The following is a 12200-nucleotide window of genomic DNA, read 5'->3' on the forward strand; positions in this document are numbered from 1 at the left end:
GTTTGGTAACTTCTTGTTCTTCGACGGACACTGGCTGGACTGAAGACGACACAAAGTTTGGAAAATGTCAAAGTATGCAGAGTCCTTCTCGCAACGGAGCCTTCAACCACAAGGGGGCGTTGCGATTCCACTCTGCTATGGATGTTCTCATTGAAATGCATGACATCCGGTGCCATGTGACTGAGTGCTTATGAGTAATGTGAACGAGGCTTATACCGCGTTCAAATGCTAGTCGAAACTAGGAAAGTCAGACATTTCTGTCTTGATGTTTCGTTGAACGTGTATAACTACAACCAGTTAGCATGTCGGAAATGTCAGTTTCCTAATTCCGACTTGCACGTGAACGTGGCATTAAGGGGGACATCGGCTGCGCTGATACAGACTTGATCCGTGAGACATATTTCATGTTCTAGTATTGAGAAAGTACAGAAGTTTCAGTATACCGTGCAACACTATTAGATCCGTATAGCCTTAGTGTTGTCTGAGAGCTCAGTTAGCTAGTTTGTGTTTTCAGATGTTTCCCCGTAGCGCTGAGCTCGGTCGTTACTTGATGCAGCATGAATCCAGATGGCCACTTAAAGCTGGCAGGACAAACTTATGATTTGGCTTGACACAGCAAAACTGTGGCCCACCCCATTTGGAGTATTGTTACTGTGTCTGCTAGGCTAATCCACAACAAAATCATGACATGTTATTGTGGAGTCAATTGTACATCAACAGTTACTTTTGATCGTCAAGTCTTGACCCCTTTCTCTATAATGGTCATTTAGCATGAGTAGTTAATGCACTTGAGGCCTGCTGCCAGTAAGTCTTAATGACTACATCAGCAGCAGAACTGCAGACGCTGTATTCCTTGATCAGTTAGGGGTGTCCAACATTATGCTTCGTCCACACAAACTCAGAGAAACCAATGAGTGTGGAAGTAAACAGTGCTTAGAGTTCAAACAGCCGTAGAAGAGAGTGTGTCTCTCTATCTGTCATAGCATGTTTTCTTTCAATTGAGGACTCATGAATATCTTATTGCTGGGGCTTCGTACAATGCCAGGTTAGTAATAACATATTTATCAACAGAAGAACTTTTACATACTTATGTGAAGATGGCAAGCTCTTTGCTTTGCCCTTTAGTGATAGCATCTCAGAGTAAATTCTGTGTGTCTTGAAAGAAGACATGGAAATGATTAAGTGTCTTTATTGCACCATCCAGATCGGAACACATTTCAATGCCTTTCGCTACTTGTATTTGGTTGATCTCAAATGTCCAGGTAGCATATTTTCTCTATGTAACTCATTAGTCATTGATGGGTTTGCTAATATATTTCTCAGTTCTTATCTCAAATCAAATCAAATGTTATTTGTCAAATGCGCCGGAATACAACAGGTGTATTCTTACAGTGAAGTGCTTACTTACAAGCCCTTAACCATCAATGCAGTTAAAATAAAATACAAAAAAAGAATAAGAAATAAAAGTAACAAATAATTCCAGAGCAGCAGTAAATAACAATAGTGAGGCTATATACAGGGGGTACTGGTACATATTCAGTGGGCGGGGGCACCGGTTAGTCGAGGTTATTGAGGTAATATGTACATGTAGGTAGAGTTATTAAAGTGACTATGCATAAATAATAACAGAGAGTAGCAGCAGTGTAATGGGGGGGGGGGGCAATGCAAATAGTCTGGGTAGTCATTTGATTACATGTTCAGGAGTCTTATGGCTTGGGCGTGGAAGCTGTTTAGAAGCCTCTTGGACCTAGACTTGGCGCTCCGGTACAGCTTGCCATATGGTAGCAGAGAGAACAGTCTAAGACTATGGTGGCTGGAGTCTTTGACAATTTTTAGGGCCTTCATCTGACACCACCTGGTATAGAGGTCCTGAATGGCAGGTAGCTTGGCGCCAGTGATGTACTGGGCCGTACACACTACATCTCTGTAGTGCCTCGCAGTCGGAGGCCGAGTAGTACCAGGCAGTGATGCAACCGGTCAGGATGCTCTCGATGGTGCAGCAGTAGAACCTTTTGAGGATCTGAGGACCCATGCCAATCCTGGGGGGGAATAGGTTTTGTTGTGCCCTCTTCACGATTGTCTTGGTGGGCTTGGACCATTTTAGTTTGGTGATGTGGACACCAAGGAACTTGAAGCTCTCAACCTGCTTCACTACATCCCCGTTGGTCCTCCTTTTCCTGTAGTCCACAGTCATCTCCTTTGTCTTGATCACGTTGAGGGAGAGGTTGTTGTCCTGGCACTACACGGCCAGGTCTCTGACCTCCTCCCTATAAGATGTCTCATCGTTATCGGTGATCAGGCCTATCACTGTTGTGTCATAGGCATACTTAATGATGGTGTTGGAGTCGTGCCTGTCCCTAGAGTCATGAGTGAACAGGGAGTATAGGAGGTGGACTGAGCACGCACCCCTGAGGGGCCCCCGTGTTGAGGAGCAGCGTGTCGCATGTGTTGTTACCAACCCTTACCACCTGGTGGCGGCCCGTCAGGAAGTCCAGGATCCAATTGCAGAGGGAGGTGTTAGTCCCAGGGTCCATAGCTTAGTGATGATCTTTGAGGGCACTATGGTGATGAACGCTGAGCTGTAGTCAATGAATAGCATTCTCACATAGGTATTCCTTTTGTCCAGGTGGGGAAGGGCAGTGTGGAGTGCAATAGAGATTGCATCACCTGTGGATCTGTTTCTGGGATGATGGTGTTGATGTGAGCCATGACCAGCCTTTCAAAGCACTTCATGGCTACAGACATGAGTGCTACGGGTCGGTAGTAATTTTGGCAGGTTACCTTAGCGTTCTTCATGTTGGTATTACAGACTCAGGGAGAGGTTGAACATGTCAGTGAAGACACTTGCCACTTGGTCAGCGCATGCTGAGAGTACACGTCCTGGTAATCCGTCTGGCCCTGTGGTCTTGTGAATGTTGACCTGTTTAAAGGTCTTACTCACATCGGCTGCGGAGAGCGTGATCACACAGTTGTCCGGAACAGCTGATGCTCTCATGCATGTCTCAGTGTTGCTTGCCTCTAAGCAAGCCTAGAAGTATTTTAGCTCGTCTGATAGGCTCGTGTCACTGGACAGCTGTAGTAGTAGTCTGTAATAGTTTGCAAGCCCTGCCACATCTGACGAGAGTCTGAGCCGGTGTAGTACGATTCAATCTTATTCCTGTATTGACGCTTTGCCTGTTTGATGGTTCGTCGTAGGACATAGTGGGATTTCTTATAAGCTTAAGTAACTCTTGAACCTTTCAAGCTAGAGACACCAGACCAACTTTCTCATGTTCAGGATATTCCATCTCATCAATCAACCAATTGACCAATCACTCCAATCAATCAATATTTCCATCAATATTGTTTTCCATTTAGGCTACAAGTCCAACTTTATAATGTTCAGGCTATCCTAACTTGATTTATTTTTTTACTTTATAAAGTATAAACTATAACTGTAGAAATGTGCATACATTAGCATAAAATAACACACTAGTAGTAACTAATGAACTGTTCAAGCTAGAGACACCAATCCAAAATGTCATGTACTACTGCAGTCAATACCACTACTATAACTTGTTTCAAAACCATGAATCCACACCCTATTTTCTTCAGGAAATATACTTTTCTAGTTTTAGCCTAACTTCTGTCATTACATGCTTGCAATGTTTGCATTTCTTTCATCAATTTCGTGGAAGGCTTTTTTTAAACTAATGTATGACATAGGCAGCAATGGAGATAGAGTTGCATTGAGAGTATTATGCTGTAAGACTGATTGAGCGGTGGTTATAGTGGTCCCACATTTGGGTCTATCACTAGGACATGATTTATAGTTCTCGAAAGTTCTCAAAACACTTTTGAGGTTTTGAAGTGTGCCTGAAGTGTGCCTGAAGGTGTCATAGTAGATCTGTAAGAAAGGCAGTGGTTGTAAACATCAGTGTGTGCCCAGCACAACAGTGCGTCACTCTGCATGGTGAGATGTTTTTCCCCCTGATTGCACACGATTTCATCAGCAGGCCTCTCTGTTTTATCTCAACAGTGGTAGCTGACTGTGCAATGCTATCAATATAATGACTGTTACTAGTTATGGAGGAATAACGACATGTTAAGACAAAATTCTATTTTTTATTTGTCTCTAGTCTGAATATCTGCACATTTGAATCAAAAGACAGATCGCTGTGTAGATCACACATACATGTCCATCTCTTTGTAAAAAAATCTCATAGGATACTCTACTCAACATCCTCATATGTAATGTGTCTTTTCAGCCCTTTATGTGGGCTCAGGGATCAGGCAGCAGTTAAACTGCTTTAGCTTGTCAAAAAGGCTTCTCAGCAGAGGTGTGTGGTTGCCAAGAGAGGAGGGAGGTTAAAATGCATGACATTTCTTCCCGAAAGATCAAGTGCATTACATTTTACATTTGTAACATTTTTCCTCCAGATTTGTGGGGCATTTGACGGACAAAATCAAACAGCAGCATCCGTTGTCGTGGATTTCTGTTGTGACTTTGATTCATGTTTTGAGATGTACATGAATCTGGAAATCATACAATGTCAGTGGTTATATTCCAACCATCATATCAGATATGCTTTGGTCTTACAGTTGTAAAGATAATCTATGAATAATTGGACTAACCATGCCTAAATCAGGCTGCCAGGTGCCAGTCTGTTGAGTGGGCAGTGACTGACCCAGCTGGCACCCAGATAATAATGTGGGCACAGCGCTTCACAGGTAATGCAGTCCCAAAGGGCAGTAAATCCAGTCTGTATCTTTTATTTCATGTTCACAAAGGTAAACAAAGCACTTTGCCTGCAATCAGCCTGGCATCCTGTGACAGATGAACAGCTCCGGACTGTGACTTTTATTATTATTTAATTTGTATTATTATTTTTTAAATCAAGATCAGCTTTAAAAACATCTTCCTCAGTTTCCTGCCTGTGGACACTCCACTGTGAGTGACGTGACTTGCGTGTCTGCCAGTCCCATTCCCAGGCCAGCAGAGGGAGGGGGCTGTTCAGGAGAGGAATACTTATGCCCCTTCTGCTCCCCACTCCATGACAGTACAGGTCTGTTGGAGGGGGTCACGCCCCTAGCCTAAAAAGGCAAAGCAGAATACAGCTGGTGTGGCTAGCTCTAAAAATAACCCAGGCAGGGCAGAATAGCCTGGGCTACGGTTACATTGAAGCCCCCCTCCTGTCCTATGTGCTTCCTGATCTACACCCATCATGGGCAGGGAAAACTTTTAGGCTGCATCTGCACCTCTCCTCTGGTCAGCCCTGGAACTTTTTTCCTCCTCAACTTTTGCTCTCCCCCTCCTGGACTTTAATTGACCCTCTTCAGAGAACCTTCCCTTTGGTATATTTATCCTTTTTCATCTTCAGGGGAATTGAACATCCAGTCCAGACACCAGTTGTAATATCTTTTGGTTGTGGCCGTTCTTCCTTGTAGGGGCTCTGTGCAGGGACTCATCCTTGACGATCAGGACTCAAACAGGATTAGGGAGGTGGCAGTCCATGTTATTTTTTTTCTCGTCAACTTTTTTGTTGTTGTTGCCCTAAGGGATTAATTGCTGAAATTACATATTCAAACCAGCATGACTGAGGGAGTCGAAGGTACAGTATCTACACAAGTCTAAGTATGTCTTTACATTTTACTTCCTTATTATGGGTAACTTAATTTGTTATTTTAAATGTTAAAAGCAGATGTGTAACATAGCTCAGCAGACATTTTGGAACCTGCTCTGTAAAGGAATCTCATGATTGGCGGCTTCTAAAAATACTGGATATCATGTAGCATATCATACTGGCTATTTGCTCTGGAGCCTTGAAACAGTTGTGATGATAGCACGGCTTTAAGTGTCTTGCACTTAAGGTGCATAATCCACCTCCATTATTACTGTTACAGACGTCATCTGACTTTTGGGAATCAAACTAATAATTATTTCTGGTGTACCTTGTTTTCCCTCAGTCAGTTCGAGTACCTGGCTCAGATTTGATTTAACCTGAGCCAGGGTGACAAAACTTAAAATTGACCTAGAAGGGACTATTTTGAGAGCACCCAGGAGAGGATAAAGCAGATCAGTTTTGTTGGCTGACTCTATCTGACTCTATTACTGTCCTGAGATTAGTTGTCATGGATATCTACAAAGGGTTCCCAAGACAGGAACGTCAACTTCAGGCAGCGATGGGTCATGAGAGAAGGAAAGTAGATGTGTTGGAGCTTCATACATGTTTAACAACACAGCATATTTGTGTGATGTATTCCATCACTATCCCCTCCACACAATCCTGGAGTCCAGGATAATACCATACTGTGAATACCATTACTGTAAACCTGACAAACACACTCAAGTGCACATACCAGACACACACACACACACACACACACACACACACGCACACACACACACACACACACACACACACACACACACACACACACACACACACACATACTGTTCAAGTCACAGTATGACTTGTGTATTGTTTTTTTGTTGAATCAAAGTGAGAGGAAGCCGGACATATGGTGTCTGTCTGCAGAGCCTCTTGAGTCAGCAGTTTGAGGGGACATGGGTACCCAATAATCCCCCTTGGCTGACAACGGGGTGCAGGCAATGGTGAAGAGAGCCAACAGGTGGCCTGATCCCACACTGGGCCAGGCTGGACAAATACACATGCACAAGCACATGCACAAGCACTCACTCTCTCTCTCTCTCTCTCTCTCTCTCTCTCTCTCTCTCTTTCGTTCTTTCTGTCTCTTTCACACTCACTGACCTACAGTACCAGTCAAACGTTTGGACACACCTACTCATCACCTACTTTTCTTTGTTTTGACTATTTTCTACATTGTAGAATAATGTTGAATACATCAAAACTATGAAATAACACACATGGAATCATGTAGTAACCAAAAAAGTCATATTTGAGATTCTTCAAAGTAGCCACCCTTTGCCTTGATGACAGCTTTGCACGCTCTTGGCATTCTCTCAACCAGCTTCATGAGGTAGTCACCTGGAATGCATTTCAATTAACAGGTGTGCCTTGTTAAAAATTAATTTGTGGAATTTCTTTCCTTCTTAAGCGTTTGAGCCAATCTGTTGTGTTGTGACAAGGTAGGGGTGGTATGCAGAAGATCGTTCTATTTGGTAAAAGACAAAGTCCATATTATGGCAAGAACAGCTCAAATAAGCAAAGAGAAATGACAGCCCTTTAAGACATGAAGGTCAGCCAATACAGACATTTTCAAGAACTTTGAAAGTTTCTTCCAGCGCAGATGCAAAAAACCATCAAGTGCTATGATGAAACTGTCTCTCATAAGGACCGCCACAGGAACGGAAGACCCAGAGTTGCCTCTGCTATAGAGAAAAAGTTTGTTAGAATTAACTGCACCTCAGATTTCAGCACAAATAAATGCTTCACAGAGTTCAAGTGACAGACCCATCTCAACATCAACTGTTCAGAGTACACTGTGTGAATTTGGCCTTCATGGTCAAATTGCTGCAAAGACACCACTACTAAAGGACACCGATAAGAAGAGACTTGCTTGGGCCAATAAACACAAGCAATGGTCATTGACCGGTGGAAACCTGTCCTTTGACACACAGTATGTGATTATCTCCATGGAGGAGGAGGTGTGATGGTGTGGGGGTGCTTTGCTGGTGACACTGTCTGTCATTTATTTAGAATTCAAAGCACAATTAACCAGCATGGCTGCCACATCATTCTGTAGTGACACATCATCCCATCTAGTTTGCGCTTAGTAGGACTATCATTTGTTTTTCAACTGGACAATGACCCAACACACCTCCAGGCTGTGTAAGGGCTATTTGACCAAGAAGGAGAGTGATGGAGTGCTGCATCAGATCACCTGGCCTCTACAATCACCTGACCTCAACCCAATTGAGAGTGTTTGGGATGAGTTGGACCGCAGAGTGAAGGAAAAGCAGCCAACATGTGCTCAGCATGTGGGAACACCTTCAAGACTGTTAGAAAAGCATTCCTCGTGAAGCTGGTTGAGAGAATGCCAAGAGTGTGCAAAGCTGTCATCAAGGCAAAGGGTGGCTACTTTGAAGAACTTCAAATATAAAATATATTCCATGTGTATTATTTCATTGTTTTGATGTCTTCACTACTATTCTACAATGTAGAAAATAGTAAAAATACAGAAAAACCCTTGAATTAGTAGGTGTGTCCTAACTTTGACTGGTACTGTACATGCATCCATACACATGCATGCACACAAATCATGATGGCTGGAGCAGCATTTCAGTTGGATACTATCGCTGTCATGGGCCGATTCAGAGAAAACACCGGAGACCATGTCGCAAGCCAGGGCTTCTCTCTGATTTGCACCGACCTGATTTTACAGCAGCATATAAAATTTGAGAAAATGAACACTGCATTCTAACTACTGCAGCTGCACAACAATCAATGGCTTGTTCTGACCTAGTCTGCCACATTCGGGTAAATCGATGAGTAGCCTTGTCAAATGAATGGCGCACATAAAGGTCATATATTTTGTTTGTAAGGAAGCTCTCTCCATTTAACACCAAATCCACCGCTTTACAGAGATGTATATTAATTTGTAGAGATGTTTTTTTTATGGCTAAGTCAAAGATCACAGAGACAACACATTCCATACAAGACATTAGATTACTTTGACACTGTGCACCATGTATACTACAATACAGTACCTTCACAGTCTAGCTATTCACCTGAGAGAAACTTGTCTCAGTGCAGTTTAATCACAAACAAACTCAACCAATCACTTGGTCTTCGTGGTTGGTTCAGCATCAGGCCACCAACCTATCTTTGGTTATTTTCTTCCAGCGCGATCCTCCACCACAACCATGGTCATAGAGAGCAAAAACGGGGAGGCAGGACAGCCCCTAGTCAGGGTGTCTAAGAGGACCGTGACTGACGACCTGTACACCACCTTCAGTTCCCCCATGGCCTGGATCCTGGTCCTAGCCCTGGTCATCACCTGGTCCTGCGTGGCCATCATCATGTTTGACCTGATGGACTACAAGGGAATCACAGGTAGGTCCTGAACCTGTCCCCCTACTGCTCCCACCCATCATGCATTGGGATGCTACTTCTAGGTCTGTGTTAGGTTCAAGTTTAGACTTATTCTTTGCATTAGGATTCTACCTTATTCCTCAAAGGCCTCTGTAGGTTAGAGCTAGACTTCCTCTTTCCTTTGTACTAATTAGGATGAAAAGGGGCTAGTGCTGCTCAGTAGTTTATGTGATGCATCATGCATTGAGTTATCATCCATCTTGGTCATTTAGGCTTTGGTTTTTAATGATGTGGATATAGATTTGGTCCAATTATAAACAGCCCCTCTACTCAGGTTTGTTCATTAATTTAGCCTTAACATTTAGCCTGGGTGAAACAAGGTCATGGATAATGGCTTAAACAGCCGATGTGGGATGCAGTGAGCTCAGGGAGCAGGATAAGGCCCAGTAGCTTGTTGTTTCCAGGCTGGCACTACTTTATCTGAAGTGCCACTGCCCTACCAACGGTGTGCGGGCTCTCAGGGTAGCCGGGAGCTCATTGGCTGGTTACTGATAGGACCGACAGTGACAAAGACAGATAGGGTGTAGCATTGCAGTTTACTGTGCCTGGGAACTATCAGCAGCAGCTGTGTTCGGTTACAGTCAACAGTTATCTGAGAGAGGGTGAGCAGAAATAGCCATGCCCTGTCCCAGTCAAACAGCTTTGAGTGAAATAGCTTACTTTTGGATGAGTCAAAATATGTACTGGTAGATACGATTTGAGATGCTTTGCTTCAGTCAGTAGGGATGTTATTGTATCACAGACTTGTGATTAATATAGTTCATTACAGTTTCAAACGCTTGTCGGTGCTATTGAATAGAAAGCTGCAAATATTTCTTAATCTTTCCATAAATAGTTTAAATGTCTTCAATAGCTCAATCTCAACAATAAAATAATTTGAGTTTTGCTTGTTTTTTTTGTGCAGCTTAAGTAATAGAGCAAAATAGACCACAATTAAAGGACAAAAAAACTATATTTTCACCTGAATTCACTATTAGTCTTCACATGAGCTTTTAAGTCTTAAGTGATTTATTTGACAGTGTTTTTAAGGGCTTATTTCCAGGCAAAATCATCCCATTAAATTGTGTGACAATTGCTCTCATGCATCCGGCTTATGATAACTTACAACTGTCAATTTAGTTTACTTTTCTATCTCAATTTATACACAATTGCCTTCATGCTAACACCTTCTCCGCTATGTTTCTGAGCTGGTCACGGGTGCACCTCAGCCACGCTCAAGGTCCTAAATGATAGCATAACCGCCATCGATAAAAGACAGTACTGTGCAGCCGTCTTCATCGACCTGGCCAAGGCTTTTGACTATGTCAATCACCGTGTTCTTATCGGCAGACTCAACAGCCTTGGTTTCTCTAATGACTGCTTCACCTGGTTCACTAACTACAACACTCTACTCAGCGAATTGTATTCAGTCTATCACAGTGCCATCCGTTTTGTCCCAAAAGCCCCATATACTACGCACCACTGCAATCTGTATGCTCTTGTTGGCTGGTCCTCGCCACATTTTTGTTGCCAAACCTACTGGCTACAGGCCATCTATTGGTCTTTGCTAGGTAAAGCTCCGCCTTACCTCAGCTCACTGGTCACCATAGCAACACCCACCCGTAGCGCGCTCTCCAGCGGGTATATTTCACTGGTCATCCCCAAAGCCAACACCTCATTTGGCTGCCTTTCCTTCCAGTTTTCTGCTGCCAATGACTGGAACGAATTGCAAAAATCACTGAAGTTGGAGACTTATATCTCCCTTACTAACTTTAAGCGTCAGCTGTCAGAGCAGCTTACCAATCGCTGCAGCTGTACATAGCCCATCTGTAAATATCCCATCCAACCAACTACCTACCTCATCCCCACATTTCTTTTTCTGCTCTTCTTCACACCAGTATTTCTACTTACACATCCTCATCTGCACATATATCAATCCAGTGTAAATTGCTAAATTGCAATTACTTTTCCACTATTGGCCTATTTATTGCCTTACCTCCTTACTTCATTTGCACACACTGTGTACAGATTTTTCTATTGTGTAATTGACTGTATGTTTGTTTATCCCATGTGTAACTCTGTGTTGTTGTTTTTGTCGCACTGCTTTGCTTATCTTGGCCAGGTCGCAGTTGGAAACTTCCTCTCAACAGGGCTACCTGGTTAAATAAATGTGAAATAAAATAAATGAATAAAAAATAATCGTACACTGAAACCACATCAGTCTGTGTTGTTAACTGTATTGTATTAAATAGAGATCATGCAGAATGTCTTTCTCTTTGACTGAGTGCTGCTGTTGAGAAGGAGACACCAATCTGATGTGTTTTAATATTTCTGATTCAATATTGTGTGACGCAGATAAGCCTGCAAGGAGAGATATAGATTTCATCTACAATGCATAATAACGAGCATTGAATGTGGCCAATACCGATGGTCATCTATGGAGGAATGACCTCCTAAACCATTCCATGTGAAATAATGGGAAGAAATTGAGGCTGTGGCTATTTCTACCGAAGCCTCTCAGCCTTGGCATAAGTATAAAAATTGTATTTATTAGGTGTTACTAGTCAAACTACAGCTAAACTATACCCTAAACCAATTTCTTAAACAGTAGCCTTATTAATGAAAACAAAGGGGCTACATTGGGGTCACACATCCCTAAATTCGATTAGGGAAGGGGGGTTAAGGTTGGTAAAAATTATCCCAGGGGATACTGTATGGCACCAGGACAACATGGGAGGGTGATAATCACCACACAAAACCATGGCATCATCGATGAACCCATGAAAGAACAAAAATAGACAATTACTAGAGGACCAAAAATAACAAATATCAATTCTTAACACTTTTTGGCGTGAGTAGAATTTGTACACATACAGTATAATGTAAATGTAAATATACCGATATCATATAAATCTTTTAAAAAAGTGCCTTTGAAGCCACAATCTTTGACGACATGCTGAATCACAGTAATACTGAAAGCAAGTCTCATGTCCTTGCTTTTAAGAACCGTCTGTCAGGACAGGTAGCTACTGTAGCACTTGGTCACCTGTAGGATATTGAGTGGTATCATCTCTCTCTGTGAAGGATGACTGTGTCACTAGACTCCCTCATAGACTGGTCCTCTTTTTTCATTTGAACCCCTCACTGTTAGAAAAGAGACTGCCA

At 42.7% G+C, this 12200-nt stretch overlaps 1 protein-coding gene across 1 annotated transcript in view; it reads left to right on the forward strand.

Annotated features, from left to right (window-relative positions):
* The first annotated feature begins 5038 nt into the window (after window positions 1-5038).
* The window catches only part of LOC139415096 (microtubule-associated protein futsch-like), a 95749-nt gene continuing 88587 nt past the window's right edge, over window positions 5039-12200 (forward strand). The window contains exons 1-2 of the mRNA XM_071162908.1: window positions 5039-5591; window positions 8808-9017. Coding sequence (XP_071019009.1) covers window positions 5573-5591; window positions 8808-9017 — 229 coding nt within the window. The 5' untranslated portion in view covers window positions 5039-5572. The remainder of the gene's footprint in view (window positions 5592-8807; window positions 9018-12200) is intronic.

Source organism: Oncorhynchus clarkii, chromosome 8 (assembly GCF_045791955.1).
Source record: "Oncorhynchus clarkii lewisi isolate Uvic-CL-2024 chromosome 8, UVic_Ocla_1.0, whole genome shotgun sequence".
NCBI classification, from domain to species: domain Eukaryota; kingdom Metazoa; phylum Chordata; class Actinopteri; order Salmoniformes; family Salmonidae; genus Oncorhynchus; species Oncorhynchus clarkii.